Consider the following 25,251-nt stretch of genomic DNA (forward strand, 5'->3'; position numbering starts at 1 on the left):
TCTTTACAAAAGAATATGCAGCATGATGATTTTAGATTTCCCCTGCTCCACTTCCGACAGTATCCAAGAAAACCAGAGGTCGCACCTTCATGGTGGTGTGTTTAAGGGAATACCAAAGACCTTTCCAGGTACCCCACACCACACCATTGTCATACTCGGCCTTGTACTTTCCCTTGCGGTAGAACTTCCCATTTAGATTGGCTGCATGACATCTGCAGAAGGAAACGTTACTAATGTCAAATTTCAAAATCCAGTACAGAGTAAATATTTTAGCAAAAGCAAGGCGCTTACCTGTTGAACCACCAACCTGCTTCGTTTTCCTGGGCACAGCTTCCCTGAAGAAAGCGGTCATTATCCTGCCAATCAACACCATCATTCAGTTATCACAAAACAAAACAATCTGTACCTCAATGAACAGTAAATAGGCCTTCATGATTAACCTGATCCCTGGTGCTGAACTGCATCCCACTGAGGCAGGCAGACCACTGCTCCACCATCCCCCCACCACCAGTCAGAGCATCACCAGCTTTTCCACTGTACTGCTCATACTGGAGGCGGTATTTATCCTGAAGGGAGGAGGAGAATAGGAGTATTACAGAGGATCATAGTACAGTTAACATTAAAGTGGAGTCAATTAAACCAGATTTTCTCACAGCCTCATCAGTGATCCTAAAGTTCTCATAAAATGCATGACTTCTCTGTCCTTCCCAGTCCATCAGATCAATCTTGACCAGATTATTATCTTGAGGCCAAAGAGGGAAATAACACAGCTGATAAGAACATTATATGATACGATTTAAATATATCTTTGAGTAAGTTCCTAAAAGAAGCTGTATTTGTGTTGGGATTGGGGTGATTTCTGACCTTCTGACAGCAGACTATATATGCGCTCATTGCCCAACCAGAACTCATCATTCCAAAGTTTGAAATCACCAAAGCCATCTCTGTAGTCCACCCAGTCTCTAAAATGAGAATAAATACATTTAGGCAAGGCAAGTTAATCTATATAGCACAATTCAACAACAGGGTGATTCAAAGCGCTTTACAGAGTATGTAAAACGTCAGGAAAAAAAATAGATACATCATTTAAAAGTAAAAACAAGAAAGCAAGGGAAAAGAATGAACAATAAGTAAAGAAACATACAGATTTGAAATTAAAAGTAACTCAAAATAACTAAATAAAAAATACTGAAATGCAGCTGAGAACAGGAGGGTTTTCAACCTTGATTTAAATAACCTGAGTGCTTCAGCTAATATGATGTTTTCTGGGAGTTTATTCCAGACAACTGAGCATTGAAGCTGAATGCAGCTTCTCCATGTCTCATTTTGACTCTTGGACCTGATAAAAAAACAAAAAAAAACAGATGCAGATGACCTGAGGGGTTGAGTAGGTTCATAATGAAACAGGAGGTTTCTAATGTGCTTTGGTCCTAAACCATTCAGAGCTTTATAGACCAGCAGCAGAACTTTAAAATCTATCCTCTGATGGAAAGCAGCCAGTGTAACGACTTCAGAACTGGACTGATGTGGTCTACTTTCTTGGTTTTAGTGAGGACTTGAGCCGCAGAGTTCTGAATAAGCTGCAGGTGTCTAATAGATTTTTTTGGAGGACCCGTAAAAGCACTGTTACAGTAATCAAGCCGACTAAAGATGAAAGCATTTGGACTAGTTTTTCCAGGTCTTGTTGTGACAGCAGATCTTTTATCCTTGATATATTCTTAAGGATGTCCAGGTGCTCCAGCTTCCTCCTACCATCCAAAGACATGCATGTTAGGTTATTTGGTTACTCTATATTGCCCTGAGGAATGAGAGTGAGGGGTTATTTGTGTGGCCCTGCAATGGACTGGCGAGCTGTCCAGCATGTACCCTGCCTTCGCCCAAAGACTGCTGGAATAGGCTCCAAGCTTCCCCGCCACCCTTAATCGGATTAAGCGGTTCGGATGATGAATGAATAAATGAATATTCTTAAATTGATAGTAAGCTGACTTTGTTTTTTCCTTAATGTGTTTTCAAAATTTAAGTCTGAGTCCATCACTACACCCAGATTTTTGGCCTGGTTGGTGGTTTTCAGGTGTATAGAAACCCTGATTATAGGTAGTTCCATAGTCAGAAACGTGGCTCTAGAGACACCGGGGACCATAGTCAAATGCATTCCTGGGGCCAGAGCGGGCGACGTCGAATCGTATTTGAAACTGCTGGCTAAGGCTAAACGTAAATACCGTAAGATTGTAATTCACGTCGGAGACGTAACGACACCCGGTTACGCCAATCGGAGGTCACTAAAATTAATGTTGCTTCGGTGTGTAACTTTGCCAAGAGCATGTCGGACTCCGTAGTTTTCTCTGGTCCCTTGCCAAATTTAATCAGCGATGACATGTTTAGCCGCATGTCATCCTTCAACCGCTGGTTGTCTAGGTGGTGTCCCGATAACAACGTGGGTTTTATAGATAATTGGAGCGCTTTTTGGGGAAAGCCTGGTCTTATTAGGAGAGATGGCATCCATCCCACGTTGGATGGAGCCGCTCTCTTATCTAGCAATATGGACTCTTTTATTAGTCAGCTAAATTGACAACTCAGGGTTGGGATCAGGAGGCAGAATTGTAGTCCTACACACTTTTCTGCAGCTTCCCACCTGCCGCCGCCCACCCAAAATCCCATTCCGACCTTATACAACTTCCCAGCAGTAAGAATTAAACAACACAAAAACACTTCTGTGGTTAATCGTGAAAACCTCATAAAAATAAAAACAATGGATCTAATAAAATCTGAAAATAAGACAATAAAGTGTGGCCTACTGAATATTAGATCCCTCCCAAATAAGTCTTTATTAGTCAATGACTTGATAGGTGATCACCACATTGATTTATTCTGTCTTACGGAAACCTGGTTACAGCAAGAGGATTATGTTAGTATTAATGAAGCTACGCCAGCTAACTATTTAAACTTTCACATTCCTAGAACTACAGGCAGAGGAGGAGGTGTTGCAGCTATTTTTAAGTCAGAATTTTTAATTAATCCTAAGCACAAAACTAACTATAAATCCTTTGAATTCCTGACATTAAATTTATCTCATCCAAAATGGAATTGAGAGAAACCGCTCCTTTTAGCATTAGTGTATCGCCCACCTGGACCTTACTCCGAGTTTCTGACCGAATTCTCTGATCTCTTGTCTGACTTAGTGCTGACTACTGATAAGGTCATTGTACTAGGTGATTTTAATATTCATGTTGACGTTGAAAATGATAGTTTAAACATTTCCTTTAGCTCTATTCTAAACTCAATTGGGTTTTCACAAAATGTCAATGGAGCCACTCACTCTCATGGTCACACTCTTGATCTTGTTCTAACATATGGTATTGAGACTGATAAGCTCAAAGTATTTCCTCAAAACCCTGTCTTGTCCGATCACTTCTTATTAACCTTTGAATTCACTTTATTTGATTACTCACTGACCAAAAATAAATTCTACTATAGTAGATGTTTATCAGACAATAATATTACAAAATTTAAACAATCAATTGAATCAATTTTTTCACATCTACCATGTGTTAGCATGACCGAGAGTCCCCCTTTAAGCCTTACTCCTGCTCAGATTGATCAACATGCTGATACTATAACAGCTTCAATGCGTACAACCTTGGATAATGTTGCTCCCCTAAAGAAGAAGAAATTAGGTAAGATTATGAAGGCTCCCTGGTTTAATTCCCAGCTTCGAGCTCTAAAACAGGCATCAAGGCGTTTGGAAAACAGATGGCGTTCATCAGGACTAGAGGAGTCTCACTTAACCTGGAAAGAAAGTTTAAGCGTATACAAAAAAGCCTTACGTATGGCAAGAACAGCTTATTATTCATCATTGATAGAGGAAAACAAAAACAACCCTCGGTTTCTTTTCAGCACTGTAGCTAGGCTTACTAGGAGCCGGAGCGCTGTGGAGCCATGTATTCCTTTCTCACTTAGCTGTGATGATTTCATGTATTTTTTCAGGAATAAAATTGACACTATTAGAGATCAAATTCACAATACTCTTCCTTCTACCTATAATGTTGAGCCTGTTGTGGTCTCCGAAGCATCCTTAGAACCAGGATCAGACTTGTGTCTAAATAGTTTCTGTCCTGTCCAACCCTCTGAATTAACTAAAATAATAGCTTCATCTAAACCATCCACCTGTATCTTAGACCCTCTCCCAACAAGCCTCTTTAAGGACATTTTCCCTTTAATTAATACATCACTACTAAATCTTATCAATATGTCTTTAGTGACAGGATATGTACCACAATCATTTAAAACTGCTGTAATCAAGCCTTTACTTAAAAAGCAATCTCTGGATCCAGAGGTGATAGCAAATTATAGACCTATATCTAACCTCCCGTTTATGTCCAAAATTCTGGAGAAAATAGTTTCAGCTCAGCTACATGCCCACCTGAGCAGAAATAATTTATGCGAGGAGTTTCAGTCAGGATTTAGAGCTCATCATAGTACTGAGACAGCATTGGTGAAAGTTACTAATGACCTTCTTATGGCCTCAGACAAAGGACTTGTGTCCGTACTTATCTTGCTTGATCTTAGTGCTGCATTTGATACAGTCGATCATAACATTCTGTTACAAAGACTAGAACAGGTGATTGGAATTACAGGTACAGCGTTAAGCTGGTTTAAATCATATTTATCTGATAGACTTCAGTTTGTTCATGTAAATGACAAGTCCTCCTCCCAAACTACAGTAAGTCATGGAGTTCCTCAAGGTTCTGTACTTGGACCAATACTCTTCACACTATATATGCTCCCTTTAGGCAAAATTATTAGACAGCATGGAATAAACTTTCATTGTTATGCAGATGATACTCAACTATACTTATCCTTTAAACCAGATGAAACAAATCAGCCCAATAGGCTACAAAATTGTCTCATAGACATAAAGACTTGGATGTCTAGAAATTTTCTCCTCTTAAACTCAGATAAGACTGAAGTAATTCTCGTTGGATCTGAAAAACTCAGAGCTAAATTTTCCGGTTTTGTAAAGAACCTGGATGGCATTACTTTAGCTTCCAGTGCTACAGTGAGAAACCTTGGAGTAATATTTGACCCTGACCTGTCCTTTGGCCCACATATTAAGCAGGTTACTAAAACAGCCTTCTTTCATTTACGTAATATAGCCAAAATTAGGGACATTCTGTCTCGGAGTGATGCAGAAAAACTGGTTCACGCTTTTGTTACTTCGAGACTAGATTACTGTAACTCTCTATTACTGGGCTGTCCTAAATATGCCCTGAAAAGCCTTCAGCTGATCCAGAATTCTGCAGCCAGAGTCCTGACCAGAACCAGCATGAGAGATCATATTTCTCCAGTTTTAGCCTCTCTTCATTGGCTGCCTGTTGAATCTAGAATAGAATTTAAAATCCTTCTCCTTACATATAAAGCCCTCCACAACCAGGCACCACTATATATCAAAGACCTCATTGTTCCTTATATACCAAGTAGAGTACTTCGTTCGCAGACTGCAGGCTTACTTGTGGTTCCTAGAGTCTCAAAGAGCCGAGCAGGAGGCAGAGCCTTTGGTTATCAGGCCCCTCTCTTATGGAATAAGCTCCCAGTTAGTGTTAGGGAAGCAGACACCCTCCCCACCTTTAAGACTAGGCTGAAGACTTATCTTTTTGATAAGTCCTATAGCTAGGGATGGTTAGCATCCCTTAGTTATGCTGCTATAGGTTTAGACTGCTGAGGGACATTTCCTGATACACTGAGCTTCTTTCTCTGTATCTCTCTCTTTTACCCCCCCCCCCCAATAACAGTGTTGCATCATTAACATGTATGTCTCCTGTCTCAGCAGGTCTCCCTGGCCGGGAGTAGCAGTTCCTGTTGTCTGTTGTCTTTCTGTCCTCTTCCCCCCACACAGCAGAGGCAGATGGCTGCCTGTCCTGAGCCGGGTTCTGCCGGAGGTTTCCTTCCTGTTAAAAGGGAGTTTTTTCCTTCCCACTGTCGCCAGTGTGCTTGCTCAGGATGGGAGATTGAGTTGGACTCAACTCAATCTGTTGGTTTCCTTATATAGGCTGTTATGAATTGGCCTTCATTATGTTTTCCCCTCTGTCTGTAAAGCGTCTTGAGATGGCATTGCCGTGATTTGACGCTATATAAATAAAGTTGAATTGAATTGAATTGAATTGACCTGCAGTTGTTTCTCTTTGGCTCCAAAGTCAATCCACTCAGTTTTGTTTTTGTTTAACTGAAGAAAGATAAGGCACATCCAGTCATTAATGTCCTCAATGCATTTACCAAGGTCTTGTACAGGTCCTCTGTCTCCTGGTGACATTGTAATATAAATCTGTATGTCATCTGAGTAGCAGTGGTAACTGAGGTTGTTATTCTGCATAACCTGTGCCGGTGGGAGCATGTAGATGTTAAACAACAGAGGCCCCAGGATGAAACCTTGGGGAACTCAACATGTAATTCTTGTCTGCTCATAGTACTTCCTGTTTTCTAAGTATGTTTTGAAGTATGTTTAGGACAGTGCCAGAGAGACCCACCCAGCTCTCCAGTCAGAGTAATATATTGTGGGCAACTGTATCAAATGCTTCACTGAGGTCCAGTAAAACGAAGACAGACATTTTTCCATTGTCTGTATACAAAGATATGTCATTAATAACTTTGGGCAGAGCAGTCTCAGTGTTGGGGTGCTGTCTAAAACCTGACTGGAAGACATCATAACTGTTGGTTTGTGTTGAAAAATCATTTACCTTGAGTGGATCTCATACAGCACCTACATTGTCATTCAGAGCCTTGATTATATTTGTTTTACTTTTCATTTTTTTAAAATACCTGTTGAAATCCACTTTGCCATGCCTTCGTCTTTGAAACACCGTCCACCCTCCTCCATCCTCCATATCACAGTAGACTAAAAAGGGCTCCTGTTGTAATTTGGGTCTGATGCGATAAAAACCACTTGGTGGTTTCCGTCTGTCAAATAGTTCAGAGCAGTCTAGGAGGAGAGGATTGGAAAGGTTTTAGAGAAAGCGGATTATCTTTGTATTTATTGTAACTGCCAAAATGCAAATGTACTATTTCTGTATAAAATCATGTACAAACCCTGTCAAAATAAAATAATTTGAAGGAATTCCCCAGTGTGTTATAGTTTACACACCTAGATCTGGAACAGAGTATGAAATAGGCACACAGCTTGGACTCATTTTCTTACCTTTGTCATGGACAATCAAATTTCCAGCTGGTGGAAGGGGTTTTGTCAGCGTCTTATCCAGGCTATCGCTGCGATTTACCCCAGAAGCTGAGTCAGTTTTAGGTTTACCATCAGTAGCAACAGGCTGAAACGGTTGGAAGTATTTGTGCATCTGCAGGTGCTCAACCTGCCAAGTCTTGATCAAAAGTGTATTCTCCAGTTTCCTTATGCTTCTTCTGAGAGCCACAACTTCTGGCCCACATGAGTCATTTGCCTTAAATGAGAAAAACATTTTGAAGGTATAAATAACATTTGTTTTCAAAATGATTGTTCTACTTAGGGACGGGACATTGTGTAAGCTACATACTGAGAGCTGTGCAGAAGAGCCCATGGTTGGCCAAACCAGATACAACAACAGAAACACAGACATAACTCTGCGAGAGAACTCTTTCACAGCAATATTTATCTGAAATGATGGAAATATTTATTGATAAAAATTTAATAAAAATCAAACCCATTTTGAGTATTTATAAAGTTTCCAACTTACCTCCATTTCACAATGCTTCCACTTGTTTTCTCGAGGATCTTTGTTCTTTTCCATTCAAACATGTCAGGAATATTTATAGGCTGGGTCAGTTCTGCATGGTCCACATTAGAGGATTCACACCCCAACAATTTTGCCAAACTCTGAACTCAAGCCAGCTGGTCATTTTTACTCTTTTAAAAAGTTGGGAAGGTGAAGCTGTTTTCAAAGCTGTCAGTGTCCTTGTGGACAGAAAGTACTGCATACCTCACAAAGTGTACCAACACAGCTGTCAAGATAACTTTTTTTTTTTTGTCTTGATATGAAAAAGTTATACAGTCAGAAACAAAGTAGTTTTCAAATCAACATTTCTCCTAAGCATTGATTAAAATCTGTCCTTTTTAAATTAAGTTTATTAATTGCACATCAGGGTCAACCAGGGTTGACTATAATATACATATTTTAAAATAACATGTGACTTGTTTGGAGTGGTTGAAATCCATTTGAATAAGACAAAATAACAAACACTAAAATGTTTATACATTTTCTATTTCATACAATTACTGTAATATTAGCTCAGTAATTTAGTGTTCTGTAAACTTTCATTTGGAGGGAAAATGTCTCCATTATGTGTTGTTTATTTGTTTCTGCATTATTTAAAAATATTAAAAACAGGGTTATGCCAATTGCTATCAAGTGAGAAGCAGGGTATGTCGTCAGTCCATCACGAGGCCAACACAAAGAAACATCCACTTACAAACACATCGAGGGACCAAGGAAAATTTTAAAGCACAAATCAATCCGTCATCCATGTTTTTGCACTGCAAGAGGAAGAACTTGGAAAGAACATTAGCAATTTTTATACTAATAAATTGAATACTTTTCTTTATATATATATATATATATATATATATATATATATATATATATATATATATATATATATATATATATATACATACATACACACACACACTCACAGCGACAGAGAAAGAGAGAGATGAATCCAAACTAAATCTGCTAAACTTTCATCCACCACTTTTTTTTCTTTGTTGTTGTTTTAACACCACTCCATGTTATGAACCTGTCTTGGCTTTAAGTGAGTGGGAGACGATTGGTAGTTTGTAGCTTTGGCAAATATTTGTGTTCTCAAACATCACACTGCAATACATCAGGAGATTGATTCATTCATTCACTATCCCGACCGCTTAGTCCGACATAGGGTCGCGGGGAAGCTGGAGCCTATTCCAGCAGCATTCCAGCAGACGAAAGGCAAGGTACACCCTGGACACCTCGCCAGTCCATCGCAGATATATCAGGAGATGTTTTGTAAATACAGATATTGCAATGATGGCCTCTGCTGGCCAGTGGGAAAAATGTAAAGTTGAACTTTCTGTCTTTTTTTCTTTTTTAACATAATACCAAATTGATCATATATGCAGGACCAGGAGGGTCTTCATCCCCTGTTTGTAGTACCTCAAACATAAATGAGTGGCAGAAAACTAACCGTGACCAGACTTCCCCACCAAAGTGCAAGAGCAATTTCCTGGTAATATTAAGTAATATAATGTGTACCTCATAAAACCATGTGAACTACAATCCTGCACAATATGAATGCTTTATCTTTCTGCAAGAATAATCTAGCTATGTTTCCCTTTGTTTGCCAAAAAGTCTTATTTGACATAAGCAACCGTAGATTTAGGTAAAGAAAACCTCAAACACAACTATTTTGGGGAATGTGTGTAACATTTTAAGTGTTTAGGAATGCACAAATTCAAACCAGATGTCAGAGGAGTGAGCTGAATATGGAGGACAGCGGTCGGTTGACCTACTTTTCAAGCTTCTGGTAATTTAAATAACTCGGCTGGATGACTATATGGTCAAACTCAGGCAGATTTTGTTGTGAAAGTAGGTTGAGGAGGAAAGATGAGTGATTGTGGAGCCAAAAAGAAAAAAAAAACAGGGCTGATCACTGAAGCGCAGGAAGTCCAGGAAGTACGAAACTACAACGTTTGCACAAAAAAAAAAAAAAAAACCCGAGATGAGTAGTGGATGGAGAGGACAAGTCTACCCGGTTAACCTTTGAGCCGTCTTCCTCTGTGCCACAAGAAGTCACAAGACAAACTGTCGTATAATTTCACGGATGACAGTTGTAACGGTAAGCGGGTGCGACTGACTGTTTCGTGGGTCATTTGCTGTGAAATCTTAAAACTCAAAGAAGACGGCGTGACTGTGGAGGGTGATTACACCGATGGTGGTCGGTGCAGCTGAATTTTGTGCTTCACCTTCTACCACAGCCTTTATTTCTTCCTGCATTTTTTTTTTTTTTTGTTTGTTTGTTTTGTTTGCATGAAGGGTGAAATACCGCAGGTATGATTTGGAAGTGCAAGTCCTTTAAATAGCAAGAGAAGAAATGAGCGACATATAACTAATTGGTGTTTTAGGGCACATTTTTGACGCTTTTGTCAAAAAAAAAAAAAAATCAGGACGTTCAGGACAAAGCAAGAGACACACACATCATGTCTGTCTACTTCAACCCTGGGTCAGACTCAGGAGTAAATGGGTGAGAGAAACACATTTGTTTAAATAGTATGTGTGAATGTGCGTGTGTGTTTTCTTTCATTAAAGCAGCCTGGAAACATGTTCTTCTAATGATCTTTTCTGCTTTTCAGAAACGTTGCAAAGATGGAAGATGCTAAAGTGGAGATTGATGATGGAAAAGAAGGGACAATGGTGTCAAACACCCAGTAAGGCTCTGCTGGTCAGCTCTGCATTACAAACACTTCCATTTCATCTGAACTGAATGAAAATCCTGACTCCTCTGTCCAACCTTTGCAGCAATATTCGTGAGAAGATTACCCCGTATGTTATGTCCTTTGGCTTTCGGTGAGTCTGCTTGTTGTGAGCTGGTTGTGAATTTTCTTCTGGCTGGTTTGTGTTTGGCCAAGTTTTCTTTATCTTGACACCTGTCTTGTTTTCTACAGTGTATTTGGAGTGGTACTGATTATCGTGGACTTTGTCCTCGTAATTGTGGACCTTTCACTGCCAGCAAAGAGCAGAGACGTTGGAAATGCTTTAGAAGCCATATCTCTCACCATCTCCTTCTTCTTCCTTGCTGATGTTCTCCTGCGAGTGTATGTGGAAAGGTGAGCGGAGAAGAAAGAGGTCTTGCATTCAGTTTTGTATCAACACTACAAGTCATGCGTGATAGTTTAATTATTGTGTTCCTGCTTCTTTCAGTCATTTTGCTTATTTTGGACTCCAGGAAGAATATTTTGTTTTTAAGAGTGATTTGTGTTACTAATAAATGCGGAAAATATTGACAATGAAGCTTGGAATCGTATATGTCCTGACATATCACGCTTTTGTGTGAGGAACAGGAAACGTTTGAGAAAGTGCTGCAAACATTCCCAGTTTCCTGTGTCAGCAGAAAGATAGTGTCGTTCACTGTTGAACAGGAAGTTCGGAAGAGAGGCGTTACAGGAACTTCATGGCATGTTTTAAAGTGGTTCTGGAAGATGCCAGTACTGAGTCAGTGAGTCAGTTAATTTGTTCATTGTGTAAACCAGTTTATTGTTGTATCCTGTCTTGGCCTCCCTGCAGTTTCAAAGTGTACTTCAGCTCAAAGTTGAACATCGTAGACGCCTGCGTGGTTGTAATCACGCTGGTGGTCACCATGATCTACACCTTCAGTGACCTGTCAGGGGCCAGCCTCATCCCTAGGTGTGTGTTTTCTCCTGTATAAACAATTACTCACTTAGAATAACAATTATGTTTGTGGTACCTGAAAGATTTTTAATATGGCGATAAATATATTACACTCAGAAAAATGGAAAAATAATTCAAACTATTAATTCTGTTGAAATCACATATTATGTTTCCACTTCTGCTAGCTGATTGGATCCTTGTAGGACTGCTGGCTGCACAGCTGTTTAGCTCTCACTCATTTTCATCTTTGCTTGCATCACTTTCTTCACTTCACTTCTTCACTTTCCTTAATATTTTGCTGAATTTACAACATCTTTGCACCTGCAGCTTTCAGACTTTCTTCTTTCTCATTCAGTTATAAGTTTCAAAATAAAATAATTATGCAGCTGATGCTCTGAAAAGATGAAATGCAGACCATAACTTTATTTGATGCAATAGCAACAGCGGCAAAGGTTCAATAGTGTATTCAGAGAATTGGCTGGTATAGAATCATACACTTGGATTGGCACAAGTAGGAGCGGGAAATTAAGTTGTATTTTTCATTCTACAGGATAAATCACAGCAGATTAATTACACTTTGAGCACATACTGGTCTTGTTATGAATTATGTCATACGTTACAATGTTAAACAGAATAATGGTTATAAGAGTTTTTCAATGGTTTCTGTACCAGGGTTGTGACATTCCTGCGCTTCTTGAGAATAATAATCCTGGTGAGGGTTTTCAGACTGGCCGCTCAAAAGAAAGAGCTGGAGAAAGTCACCAGGAGGATGGTAAGAGGATCATCCAGGAAGCGTATATCAATGGCAGATGTGATTAAAACCCTGTTTGGGTTGTTGGCAGTCCTGCAGAACGTTGTGGAGTTAGCATTGGATAACTTTTGACGAGTAAATTTTTTTTTACTTTTGTTAGATTTCTGAGAACAAGAGACGTTATCAAAAGGATGGATTTGACCTTGATCTGACGTATGTCACCGGTAGGTGTCACAGCTTTGTGCTTTTATAAGGTTTTTTGTTTTTTTTTCTTTGTTGTCATTTTGCACTACCTTAACTGAATTTGGCATGTATATTGTTTTAAAAAAAAAAAGAAAAAAAAAAAGAAAGACACTTAAAGAAGATGTACTTTGCTTACATCTATTCCCACCTCCTCAGATCGTGTCATTGCCATGTCTTTCCCCTCCTCTGGTAAGCAGGCCTTCTATAGGAATCCGATAAAGGCAAGTTGTGTCAATCTTAACATACATAAGTCCATCTTCTCCTCTTTTTTTATTCACAAAAATCCATTCTCAGTCACTCATTCCTTCAATAATAAACTGCCCTCACTCCTTTCCAGGAGGTTGCAAGGTTTCTGGATACTAAACATGAAGACCACTACAAAGTTTACAACCTGTGCAGTGAGTAGGACTCCTCTAGTTATAAGTCCTGAATATCTTATTATGTTAAACAACACAGATAATCACAGTTTTGTTTTTGTTTTTCCAGGTGAGAAAGGCTACGACCCCCAGTTTTTTCATTACAGAGTTGAACGAGTGTTCATCGATGACCACAATGTCCCTGCTTTGGAGTGTGTAACCTTGTCTTATTGTGTTTGTCTTAAATCTTTTCTAATCTTGCATTTAAAACTTCTTTTCTAGACTTGTTTATGCAACACAAAAATCTCTGTGAAGTGTCCCATCCATCTATAGAAAGAGGATGCACCAGAAACTTGCTCTCCAGGTTTACTGTGTCAGTTGGCAGCTCATCTCAGTGTCTGTGCTGGTTTCAGAGACATGCTGAAATACACAGCAAGTGTAAGGGACTGGATGTCTGCTGATTCAAAAAACATCATTGCTATTCACTGTAAAGGAGGAAAAGGTGGTGTTTATTGATTCCTTCACTTTTTTTTAAATCATTGGAAGAATTATCTGACTCTCTAATTTTTTAAAAATTCTTATTTCTACTTCCTTTCCCAGGTCGCACAGGTACCATGGTTTGCACCTGGCTTATAGACAGTGACCAGTTCGAGAGTGCACAGGTACATTTCTGTTAGAGATTTCCTCGAACCAGGGTTAATGAATAAACTTAGCATTTTAAAACGAGGCCACTTCCTTACGTTCATTTCTTGTCCTACACCAGGACAGTCTGGAGTATTTTGGCGAGAGGAGGACAGATAAAAGTCGGAGCTCCAAGTTTCAGGGGGTGGAGACTCCTTCCCAGGTAAGAACAGTCTGCATACAGGGCAGGGCTTCAGTGGCGTTTTGAGTCAGAATTTTTATCTTTCTTAAATTACAATGAAACACAGCATTTGTAAAAGTCCTATATTTCTGAATAGCTCCTCACAGTGGCAGGTGGATGGATGGATAAAACATTTTTCTCCAGTTTGGGCTCATTTACTAGATCATTAGTATGTTTACTCTGAGAATAATTCAATTCAATTCAACTTTATTTATATAGCGTCAAATCACGGCAATGCCATCTCAAGACGCTTTACAGACAGAGAGGAAAACATAATGAAAGCCAATTCATAATAGCCTATATAAGGAAACCAACAGATTGAGTTGAGTCCAACTCAATCTCCCATCCTGAACAAGCACACAGGCGACAGTGGGAAGGAAAAAACTCCCTTTTAACAGGAAGGAAACCTCCGGCAGAACCCGGCTCAGGACAGGCAGCCATCTGCCTCTGCTGTGTGGGGGGAAGAGGACAGAAAGACAACAGACAACAGGAACTGCTACTCCCGGCCAGGGAGACCTGCTGAGACAGGAGACATACATGTTAATGATGCAACACTGTTATTGGGGGGGGGGGGTAAAAGAGAGAGATAAAGAGAAAGAAGCTCAGTGTATCAGGAAATGTCCCTCAGCAGTCTAAACCTATAGTAGCATAACTAAGGGATGCTAACCATCCCTAGCTATAGGACTTATCAAAAAGATAAGTCTTCAGCCTAGTCTTAAAGGTGGGGAGGGTGTCTGCTTCCCTAACACTAACTGGGAGCTTATTCCATAAGAGAGGGGCCTGATAACCAAAGACTCTGCCTCCTGCTCGGCTCTTTTGAGACTCTAGGAACCACAAGTAAGCCTGCAGTCTGCGAACGAAGTACTCTGGTTGGCATATAAGGAACTATGATGTCTTTGATATATAGTGGTGCCTGGTTGTGGAGGGCTTTATATGTAAGGAGAAGGATTTTAAATTCTATTCTAGATTCAACAGGCAGCCAATGAAGAGAGGCTAAAACTGGAGAAATATGATCTCTCCTGCTGGTTCTGGTCAGGACTCTGGCTGCAGAATTCTGGATCAGCTGAAGGCTTTTCAGGGCATATTTAGGACAGCCCAGTAATAGAGAGTTACAGTAATCTAGTCTCAAAGTAACAAAAGCGTGAACCAGTTTTTCTGCATCACTCTGAGACAGAATGTCCCTAATTTTGGCTATATTACGTAAATGAAAGAAGGCTGTTTTAGTAACCTGCTTAATATGTGGGCCAAAGGACAGGTCAGGGTCAAATATTACTCCAAGGTTTCTCACTGTAGCACTGGAAGCTAAAGTAATGCCATCCAGGTTCATTACAACTCTGGAGAATTTAGCTCTGAGTTTTTCAGATCCAGGTCTTATCTGAGTTTAAAAGGAGAAAATTTCTAGACATCCAAGTCTTTATGTCTATGAGACAATTTTGTAGCCTATTGGGCTGATTTGTTTCATCTGGTTTAAAGGATAAGTATAGTTGAGTATCATCTGCATAACAATGAAAGTTTATTCCACGCTGTCTAATAATTTTGCCTAAAGGGAGCATATATAGCGTGAAGAGTATAATTCAATCCAGACTGCAGTCATACTGTCTTCTGATTATATATTTGCAAACAGTAATGAAACCCTGTTTAGAAAACTTGCACACTATGAAAATGTTTAACACTATAATTTAATAACACAAAGACATTAATTAGAACATGAACAAAATGTAGGAAAAGAACAAACATGCTCATCTTGAATATGACATTTAAAGAATAATTTGATGTATTGTTTAAAAAAAAATGCATTATACAAACTTTACATATGGATTCAACTATTTTGAAGGACTGCCTGATCTAATTGCTCAATTTTTACCAAATCTTAGAATGTTTCTCTACTTAAAATTGCATAAAATTTGTGACAGAATTTCCGAAGGTTCAGAGAATTTGGACAAACTACTGTATACTTATTAGCTGGGATTGCAGACCCTCAAGTAGCAATCCATTTAAAAAAAAGGCAAGATTTTTATTTTCAATGGAAGTCGCTGTTTGGGGCCATGTAATGCTTCTACAACCCATGGTCAATAAACATGGTTGGTTTCAGCGTCCACAAATGCAAGTTTAAAACCAGCCTTGCTTAGAGATTCAGAAATGCAGCTGTGGTCTTTGAGTCCGATCTCAAATGGAGTGCTGCGCTGAGTAACTGAGTACTGTGTAGTCCAAGGATCATCATCTTGAGTCAGTTTTCTGCAGGTTTTCAACCTCTCCCTGCTGCAGCACACCTGACTCAAATAAATGTTTGGGTTGTGGAGGACTTGACAAGAATCTTTTGGAGAACCATTTTATTCGAACCATTTGTGTTGCAGCAGGAATGCATCAAATGCATGTCGGTGCGCCGCTCCGTGGCTGCTGTCTCAGTTTGCCTGGTGCTGTCAGATGTGTGTTTTTTCTGCTTTTACATGAGTTATACTGGAATTGATTTCATTGTGCCGGGACGCTGGTTTAGTGACAATATATCATATTCTGACACTGGCCCAAGAGGCCTGAAATTTGGGATCCCTGGTGTAGTCTTTTTTTTTTTTTTTTTTTTGCTTTTTGTTTTGAAATGTATAGTCGGAACAACTGAATATGTCAAATTTTACTTCCGTGTGAACCGCAGAGCCGATATGTGGGGTACTATGAGATTATGAAGACCAAGTTTAACAGACAGCTGCCTCCACCTAAAAGCCTCAAAATCAAGAGCATCCGTATCCACTCCATAGCAGGTAAAGCCGAAAGCATTTTAGATCACAGCTACAATACACCAGCTAGGCTGTTCTGTATCTAAGTGCTCTGTTTTTGGTGTCCAGGTGTGGGTAAAGGTGATGGTAGTGACCTGAAGATGAAGATTATTGTGAAGAAAGAGCTGGTTTTCCAGTGTGTGTGTGCCAAACAGGAGAACTGCACTGTAAGTTTCACACACTCCATGTTATGCGTCAAGATGAGTGTGTCAGTAAACTGATTGTGATTATTTGTAGGTGTTTCCCGATGTGGGCAATAATGCAGCAGTCATCAGCCTGCTGAATGGGCCGGTGGTGGAAGGAGATGTGAAGGTTATGTTTGAATCAAGTGCGGTGAGTGGCGCTTATGGATTCAGTTTACAGGTTTTAGGAAAGCTAGTGTGTTTCCAGATTACCTTCTGATAAGCATTTTCATTTATTTTCATCACTAGGGTCTTCCAAAAGGATATGAAGATGTTCCCTTCTACTTCTGGTTCAACACTTCCTTCGTAACAGACAAGTATGTATGATTTGCTCGGATTCAATTATTTCTGTAGGTCAGAAGAAGCCAGTAGCTCTGACTATGTCTCCTTTCTCTCTATACTACCTCCAGGCTGTTTTTGCCCAGGGAAGAGCTGGACAACCCACACAAACCAAAAACATGGAACCTGTACAAGGAGGACTTTGGTGTCACTATGACTTTTTCAGAACCTGAATAAAAGAAAAGTGACCAGAAACAGCCTGTAGCTTGGCTGGGTTCTGAACATAAAAAGATAAATTGAACACTAATGAATGAAAGTTCAATGATAAATGTTGACTTATCATGTCTGCAGAAATGTTCGGATGAGTTTTGGCATGTATGAAGGATAAATAAAGGATTCCTATTGAACAACTTCTAACCTTCATTGCATTGTGTCCGATGGGTAAATCTGAATACTATTTATTGCTCATGAAATTTACCTGCTTCTGGTTTGTTAAAAAAAATAGTATTCCTCTCAAAGGAACATGTAGGTTGACATGGGGTCTAACTATGATATAAAGCATGTTAAATATATGTAGAATATCTTTAATAATCTGACTTGTGTATTCTTGAATTAAACATTACATTAAAACAGTTTTGTCAGACACTACTGCTTAATATAAAAAAAATTTAAAAAGCTAAATAAAAACACCAGGCACAGGGTTCCAGAAGAGATATTACATGGTCAATATGGTCAAAGGTGCTTCATTTTTTAAAATATTTATAAACCTGAAATTAATGTTCAAGTCGGTGTGTTGCTGCAGGCATGCATAAATATATGTAAAATAGAAAATGATTTAGAACTGAACTTCGAAGTACATCTCAGAAAATTAAATTATGAAAAAGTTTATATATTTTAGATTCATTTCAGAGTGAAACATAATATTCAACCCTTGAAATTTTGAAAATTGTGGCTTATTGATAATGAAAACCCAAAATGCAGTGTCTCAGAAAATAACATTGTGAAAAACTTCAACCTTAGAAAGTCATGATGTTGCACCCTTAACTAATTAACTCAATACTTGCACTGTATGTGTAATGAATCTGTATATGCGTTTCCCATTCTAAAGTGAGTAACACGATTTTGAACTATTTCATAATATGTAGTTTTCCAAGATGTACCTGTAGTTCTCAGGTCACCAATTCTGTTTGCGTTAACCAGAATGAGACAAATGCTAATCACACCTCAAGCTAAGCTTGCAGCACTGGAGGAAACTGCATTTGATAGCACTGCCACTCTGGTTAGAGATTTGATCTCAAATGCGGCAGATTTAGTGTGTTTTTCGTTAAAGAGGAATTTGCAAGAAAATGGGAGTGAATACATTCTTTCTGAATTAAAATGAACAGGAAATCAAGTTTTGAAAAATAACCTGAGCTGATGGAGGACTCAGTCATTGATAAAAGGAGCAAAATACAGAAGCATACATGTAAAAATAAAAAAAAATAAAAACTTGTTAAGAGCTTTCTCTGCTGTAAGACAATTGTTTGAATATAAGAAAAAATCATATGCAAATAACTCATCATACACTGGTTCATTTCAGTCTTTTACAGCTTGCCTTTCAGAAGCCACTTTCACAACAAATCTTTTATTTTAGGAACTCCAGCACCTAAAAAGGTTAAGGAATTTCACAGGATTTCCCAATACAAAATGACCTGCACAACAATTTTTTTTTTTTTTTTTTTTTTTTTTTTTTTTTAATTTAGTCATACATACAGTGTCTTAACATATTACTCATTTTACAAATCATGCTACAATTCTAGGCCGTAAGGTTTTTTTTTTTTTTGTTTAAACACCAAGCCCATCACACTTGTTCTGACCAATCAAGAGTTAAAGTGCAAATAGAAGTAAACGTCAATGAACACTGATAACTTGGGTTTAAAGATTTCTCTTGAGGCACATGAAAAGTTGACCTTAGTCTCCACAATAGTGGCTCAAATTAATATCCAAATTATGAAGAGTGTCAATTGATCACTTCACCATCTTTAAGTTCTAGTAAATCTTAACAGTAACCTAGTTTAATACATACTTTGTGTGTCACAATTTACTACATTTGATTTTGTAAAGCTAAAAAATTTCAGCATTTCATGCAGCAAGAGAGCCTTAAATGATGGCACATTTACCCATTCCCTCATTAACAAAAAGGCACAACAGGCAAACTTAAGACAGCCCCTCTACAGCAGGGGTGTTAAACTCTGTTCTCGGGTGCGTTCGGAAACAGAAAAAAAAAATACCTGCAGGTGGCGGCCCTTGAGAACCAGTTTGACACCAGAGCTCTATCATAACCAGTCTGTGCATTTCAAGTAAAGAGAACATCTTTTAAAAAAAAAAAAAAAAAAAAAAAAAGGACAATTTCAAGCAGCCACAACACAAAATTGACATTACAATACATCTGTAAAATCCAGGATCAGTTGAATGTTTAACACTGACAAGAAGGCTTTTAACTGAAGAGTCAGGCTGGATTTCCAAATCTACAAAAAGACATTTTTGGCTCATATTTGGTCATATTGCTTTTCTCCCACCAGCCTCAGTCCAAACTTTCACAGGTCAACAGAGAGTTTGTCTTGCAGCCCGGACCAAGCTTCCCCCAAAACCACTGATATGGTCACACTTCTCTAGCTCATCATAACGCCCACTTCGCAGAAAGCAGAGCACTGTAGTCTTGCAGGCCTCTTTGCAGGACTCTGACACATGTCCTTTGTGCCTGAGGTACCAGAACTTCTGGAAGATATGGTCATCGTTGATAAAGGTCCGCAACAGCTTATCATAATCAGCGGGAAAGAGACTGGAAAGACCGTAAGCCTTTGTGGCACGATACAGCAATGTCCATTTGGGGTTCTTTTCTGGTTCACTCTGCAACTCTGGACTGTGGTTTGCCTCCGTCAGGTTCAGGATGTAAGTTTCATGGTCAAGGACCAGCCGAGAGCTGCCTGGATAATTCCCATCAACATAGTAGACACGGTACCCTGTAAAGTCATATTTTAGATTAAAGTGAGCACAAGTCTCCTAAAAATGAAGAAGTCACTCGTGTAGTTATAAGACTCACCTGGGTTAAGATTCACATAAGTGGTGACACTGGGGGCAACAAATGCCACTCCTAATGGGCGGATCATGTTGTTCTCATCATAAAACATCTGGAATTCATCCAAATGTGTATGGCCAAAAAACTGCCCAGTGATTGTACTCTCATATCTGAAACCAATAAAAAGGATTTAGCACAGAACTGTACCACATCTCTAGAGGCTATGCAAAGAAAGAAAAAAGGAAGTGAAAACTAGCAGTGCCATTTATCATTATGCTTTTCAAAATAATTTACATAAACACCTAAAATACAGGGGAAGATTATATAAAAAACATCCACAAATCATCCACAACCCCACTGACTGGCAAGAACACATTTTATCATTCCTTCCATTGGTGGTTACTTTGAACCTCAACAAAATTGAAGGCACTAGTGTGATTCTAAAAGTTGCATCCTTCAGCCTAAAACAACCATACCTGTTGACAATATGGTAGTAATTCCAGCTCCAGCTGCCAAGACATAGTCCAGGTGGAATGTGACCAATGATATGCACCTGAATAAAAAGAGTAAATGACATTTCAGTTTAAAGCATAAAAAAAAAAAAAACTTGCCTTCTGAAGCCTCAGCAGCAACTAGCTTAAAAAAAAAAAAAAAAAAAAAAAAGCCAAGAAGCCTCTTGGGTAAAACCAAATTCAGATTTGGTAATAATTGCATGAGCTTTAGCCACAATAAAAATCCACTATCTGCATTAAACAGACCTTCTCTCCCTTGTTCTCACTGGCCTGGAGAACTTGGACCAACCACTGCAGCTGGTTAGCAGGATCAGTAGAATTCACCATCAGCCAGAAGTTTTCATGTGCACAGAAGTTCATGTTGAGAGAGACCACCCTCAGACCAGGCTGAATCTCCATTGTATAAAATCCTCCATATCTGAAAAGTGACCAAACACACCAAAGTCAAAATGTCCCTACCCGGTGGCCTGATTGTCAACGATCATTTAAAAACAACAAAACATAAATTTAAAAAAAAAAAAAAACACAAAAAAAAAAAAAAAACCTCAGAGTCTTCAAAGCCTGCTCTGGCAACCATGGTGCCCATTCCTTTGCCATTGTATCATAGAGCCATGCAGAGGATCTGTTGCCATGAACAAAAGGTGGTGGGAAGCTGTTCACTGGTGTACTTTCATGGTTTCCGATAGCAGGGTAAACAGTCACATTAGGCCCTAGGTGTCTGGACAGAGGAGTAAATTAGCCAGCTAACAGTTCCAAGAACAAAGAACATTTTATCATCAGTGTACAAGAATAGCTACTCCTATCTAATAAAGTCAACATTAACTCCAAACATTACTTGTGGATGAGCCTGGAGATGACTGTAAGCTCCGACAACTGTTGACTCCTGGTTTGTGACCAAACATTGTGTGCTGGTATGTCTCCTGTCCAGTATACCCAGTCCCAAGGTCCAGTTCTGGCAGCATTTTCAAGGAGATTCTCCACAGTGTGCAGAGGAAGGTCACACTTGCTGTAGGTTCCCCAGTATCCAGCCTCCCGTCTCTTCCAAGTGGGAGTGCCAGAGTCTTTTCGACAACATAGTGGCTCCTTACAGTCTGCAGCACTGCCAGCTTTATACTCCTGTCAACACAGAGGTCTTCAGGACTTGACCCAAACTAATCATGTGAGCAAAGAACGACTTTACTGGGCAGTCCAAAACAAGTCTGCCACAATTCTGTAAAGTAAATCAATAACTTCAAGCTTGTTTATGTAGAGCATGAGCTCAAGAGCACAGTTCAGTGACCTTGAATTTAAAGCTGACGTGCATAAAAACGCAGTTTCATGTAATTTGATGAACTGAAAAGATTTTCCTGTATTAAACAACATATTAGCACTTAGTGTATGGGACCAAGTTTGATCTCACTTTGGTTCACACTCACCTTGTCCCAGTGAATGTCTGTGATAAACAGGACTCTGCTCTGCGGAGAACCAGGTTTGGGAGGAGAGGGCGGTTTAACTGGGGGTTTCGGATCCTTTGGCAAAGTGATGTTCCAGGGTGCATAAATGTCAAATTTGCCACACGAAGGGCCCACCAACAAGGCACATGCTTCAGTGGGCCAGAGCAAGGACTCCTGCAAAGCCCTGATGAAGTCGTCTCTGAAAAGCTCCGTTATTTCTCGACACACCTGCTCGTCAGCCAGATGGAGATGGATACACGCTTCGCCTACTGCATGGGCCACTCGTTCCTCATTTGTGTCACTCTGAAAATTAAAGGATGGATAACAGGATGCAACTGTTAGACACGCTTTAAACTACCGTGTCTCAATAGGATGTCATTTCAACTTCCTACAAGTAAAAAAAAAATTTAACTGATTTAGTCAGACACTTAACTTGCAAGACCACAACTTCCCATTAACACTACAGAACAAAACAAGTATATTATTTAAACTTAAATGGGAAATATTAATCCACCCTAAAAAGAAATAACAGCAGTTGTTGAACAATGCAAGTACTTTGAGTCAGCTACAAAATCAAAGTTATTTGAAAAAAAAAAAAAAAAAAAAGTGAATAGGTGTGCATCTTCCTCTGAGGAAGGAGAAACTTGGACACACGCCACATCAACTTTATAAAAATGTTTAACCCTGTGCAACAGCAGTACAAACAATGGTGTGAAGTCTTGTTAAATGACAACCTAAGACACTGTAGCTGTCACACTATATCGTCTATCCTTTGTACCAAGAAACACTACAATGCTTACAGTTATCTGCTCAATTTGGGAACTAAAACATTTAGAGGTTGTAAGAGAAACAAGAAAATCGAGAAGACCGACTCATGGGTTCCATTTCAGGATCAAAACCCATTTCAATGCAAGTCGGCATTTAAAGTTCAAACTCTTTGATGGCATGACAGAACCCAGTTTTAATACAAGACCTCGAGAGTGATCACACCCACAACCAAAACATATGCAATTTAAAAAAAAAAAAAAAAAAAAAAAAAAAAAAAAAAACACACTTAAATGACTTGCAACAGGGAAATTGTCATTACTGGGCTGACTTAAACTTACACCCAACTAGGAAGTACATAAAAAGGAAATTATGAAATATATTAAACTATTTTTAATAGACCATTTTAGCATCTGTATTTTAGAGACTACACAAGCTGTAAAATTTACTCGACTGAATGGGATTTAAAAAAAATATCCCATTGGAGTTACCATTTTAAATTAAATCACTTTGTTAGTTTAACTTAATCAAATTAATTACACATTTTTTGGCGTTGTAATTTAAATCGTTAAGATAACTAAGTTTTTGTTTAGTCGAGTGGATATTTTTCAGTATCTAAACTTTAAAGCTTCTTCTCGGAATAAGAAACGTATTAACTTTACCAGAAGTGCGATGTCAAGGATGGTGAAGGCAGCTTTGCACAGAGGACAGGAAAGGTTTCTCCAGTTAAAGCGGAGGCCAAAGCGGTTGAACTGGTCCACGACCACAGGCCCTGGTTGAACTGGTGGCTGTGCTGGAATACACGACCCAAACAGCGGCAACAAGACGAGCAACGAGCAGGTCATCAACCCCAATGAGGGCAGCAGGGTGGGCAGCCTCATTCTGACTGCAGGTGTCCGCCTAGAGCTACTTGCAGACAGAGTCTCTGAAGGACATAAAAGCAAACACACACACACGAAACAAACAGCAAGAAGCGTCAAGGAAGTAACACTCATTTCCACTGTAGCTTAACAGTTTACCATGTTAATATGACTCACTTACACCCCCACAGAAAGAGGAGAGTCTGTATGTGAACCGACAACAGCCTGCTAACAAAGTAGCTAACTAGCCTGTATTCTGCCACTGTACCTCCAAACAAGCCTGGAGTGTCGTCGTCTTCCCTAATAGTTGCCGGGAGAACTCAACACAAGCAGGTTCCGCTTAAACTTGTCCACTTAAAACCAAACGATAGCAGTTTCACAAAACGGTATTGATGAGCTCAGCTGGGACTGCTGTTGCGCGTGCTTGCTGCTCGCGCTTTTGTAAATGTCACAGTCAGTCAGCTGACTCGTCACGTGGCAATGTTTTTTTTTCCCCCCAGTTAGACATTTCCGTAGTTAAGTAAGAAAAAATATATAATTTTGGCTTATTACACACTGACATGTTTAAATCAATGATTTATTTGTTTTATTTTGGAATATTATGATTTACAGCTTGCAAAAACCCAAATTGCAGTTTATCAGAACTTTAATATTGCAAAGTCATTGGGCCAGACTAATCAGGTACTTAAATGAAAACACCTGCAGAGGTTTTCTTAGTCTGGGTGGTTCAGTGGGTTAAACAGTCAGTAACTAGCATCTGAGGAGAATAAGCCACAACTGCAAGGATGCTGCAGATCACAGTACTGTAAACATATTAATGGAAAGGTGAGGGGAATAAAAAGTTCAGTAGAAAAAGAGGCACGAGCAAAAGGGATAAGTGGAACCTTGTAAAAGAAAGCCAGTTGCTCTTTTCAAAGTAAATTTTGAATTTCATTTAGAAATAATGGTCTCACACTTCCACAACACAGTGAACCTTGAAGGAAATGTGCTACAGCAGCAGTAGACAATACCAGTTCCTCTCAGCTAAGGCTACAATTTACACAAGGTCACCAAAACTGGACAACATGAGACTTAGGAAAAACCATTGCCTAGTAAGAAGAGTCTCTATTGCAGCTTCAAGACTTACATGACAGGGTGAGAAGAAATAAAAATTAAAGCATGAATCCATCCTGCCTCATATTGGTCGTTCAAAGTGGAAGAGAAATGTATTTTTTGGCAAACTTTTGGGCCTTTTAGTACTGCTAGGGCATAGTTAAAATGCCACTCGGAGTACCATTGCTGACCATATCATCTTTTTAAGACCACACCTTTACCCATCTTCTGATGGCTACACGAAGCAAACTGGACTTTTACACGTGATAAAGAATTGCATTCCCATGATCTCCAGTTTAGACCAGATCTCAAATCGAAAGGAAATTACCAGCATAGTTATTATTTCCTTATTATCCTGCCACAACCTCTCAAGGCTTTACATACAATTAGTAGCTGGTCCAAAGACAGTAACTTCAAGAATGCCACTGTAAACCCATGTTACACCCACTTCCTTATACTCTAATTATCTCTTGTTTTGAACACAAATTTAAAACACACTTTTAAAATATTGTTAGATTGTTAAGCATCTACTTCCTGAAAACTTTCAGCCCCATCTTGTGGCCCACCATTGACAAGATTTTACTCACTCCATACAGCTTATTTCACGCACCTGTAATCTATGGTATGATATAGCTAAATATCCATAACAACTGCATCCAGGTAAAAAGAGAAAAAAAAAAAAGTTTTTCAA

The 25,251-nt window shown here is 39.2% G+C and overlaps 3 protein-coding genes across 4 annotated transcripts; 1 reads left to right on the forward strand and 2 right to left on the reverse strand.

Annotated features, from left to right (window-relative positions):
* Positions 1-31: 31 nt before the first annotated feature.
* fgl1b (fibrinogen like 1B) lies at positions 32-7,598 on the reverse strand (the record flags this gene model as incomplete). The annotated part of the gene is made up of 8 exons (XM_079247400.1): positions 32-212; positions 292-356; positions 441-566; positions 654-742; positions 865-962; positions 6,814-6,973; positions 7,190-7,442; positions 7,536-7,598. 8 exons carry the CDS (start codon positions 7,596-7,598, stop codon positions 32-34), a joined length of 1,035 nt encoding a protein of 344 aa, XP_079103526.1.
* Positions 7,599-9,721: 2,123 nt separating this feature from the next.
* Positions 9,722-17,159, forward strand: tpte (transmembrane phosphatase with tensin homology). 2 transcript variants are annotated; one of them, XM_079248067.1, is made up of 18 exons: positions 9,722-9,849; positions 10,364-10,438; positions 10,530-10,577; positions 10,676-10,837; positions 11,295-11,414; positions 12,072-12,171; positions 12,311-12,374; positions 12,550-12,614; positions 12,731-12,791; positions 12,880-12,961; positions 13,163-13,251; positions 13,350-13,411; positions 13,513-13,593; positions 16,259-16,364; positions 16,449-16,546; positions 16,617-16,712; positions 16,811-16,878; positions 16,972-17,159. In XM_079248067.1, exons 2-18 carry the CDS (start codon positions 10,377-10,379, stop codon positions 17,075-17,077), a joined length of 1,470 nt encoding a protein of 489 aa, XP_079104193.1. In that variant the 5' UTR covers positions 9,722-9,849; positions 10,364-10,376; the 3' UTR covers positions 17,078-17,159. The 2 variants fall into 2 exon arrangements, with proteins under 2 accessions (XP_079104193.1, XP_079104192.1); XM_079248066.1 differs by lacking the exon at positions 9,722-9,849 and adding an exon at positions 10,143-10,254.
* Positions 17,160-18,645: 1,486 nt separating this feature from the next.
* On the reverse strand, positions 18,646-23,861 carry smpd1 (sphingomyelin phosphodiesterase 1). Its single transcript, XM_079247925.1, has 9 exons — positions 23,737-23,861; positions 23,271-23,533; positions 21,826-22,146; positions 21,246-21,526; positions 20,955-21,128; positions 20,657-20,828; positions 20,375-20,451; positions 19,923-20,068; positions 18,646-19,842 (listed from the first exon to the last, which is right to left on the reverse strand). The coding sequence occupies exons 2-9, from the start codon at positions 23,487-23,489 to the stop codon at positions 19,424-19,426; spliced, it is 1,809 nt and encodes a 602-aa protein (XP_079104051.1). The 5' UTR covers positions 23,490-23,533; positions 23,737-23,861; the 3' UTR covers positions 18,646-19,423.
* Positions 23,862-25,251: the final 1,390 nt, after the last annotated feature.

Source organism: Telmatherina bonti (assembly GCF_933228915.1).
Source record: "Telmatherina bonti genome assembly, chromosome: 10".
NCBI classification, from domain to species: Eukaryota; Metazoa; Chordata; class Actinopteri; order Atheriniformes; family Telmatherinidae; genus Telmatherina; species Telmatherina bonti.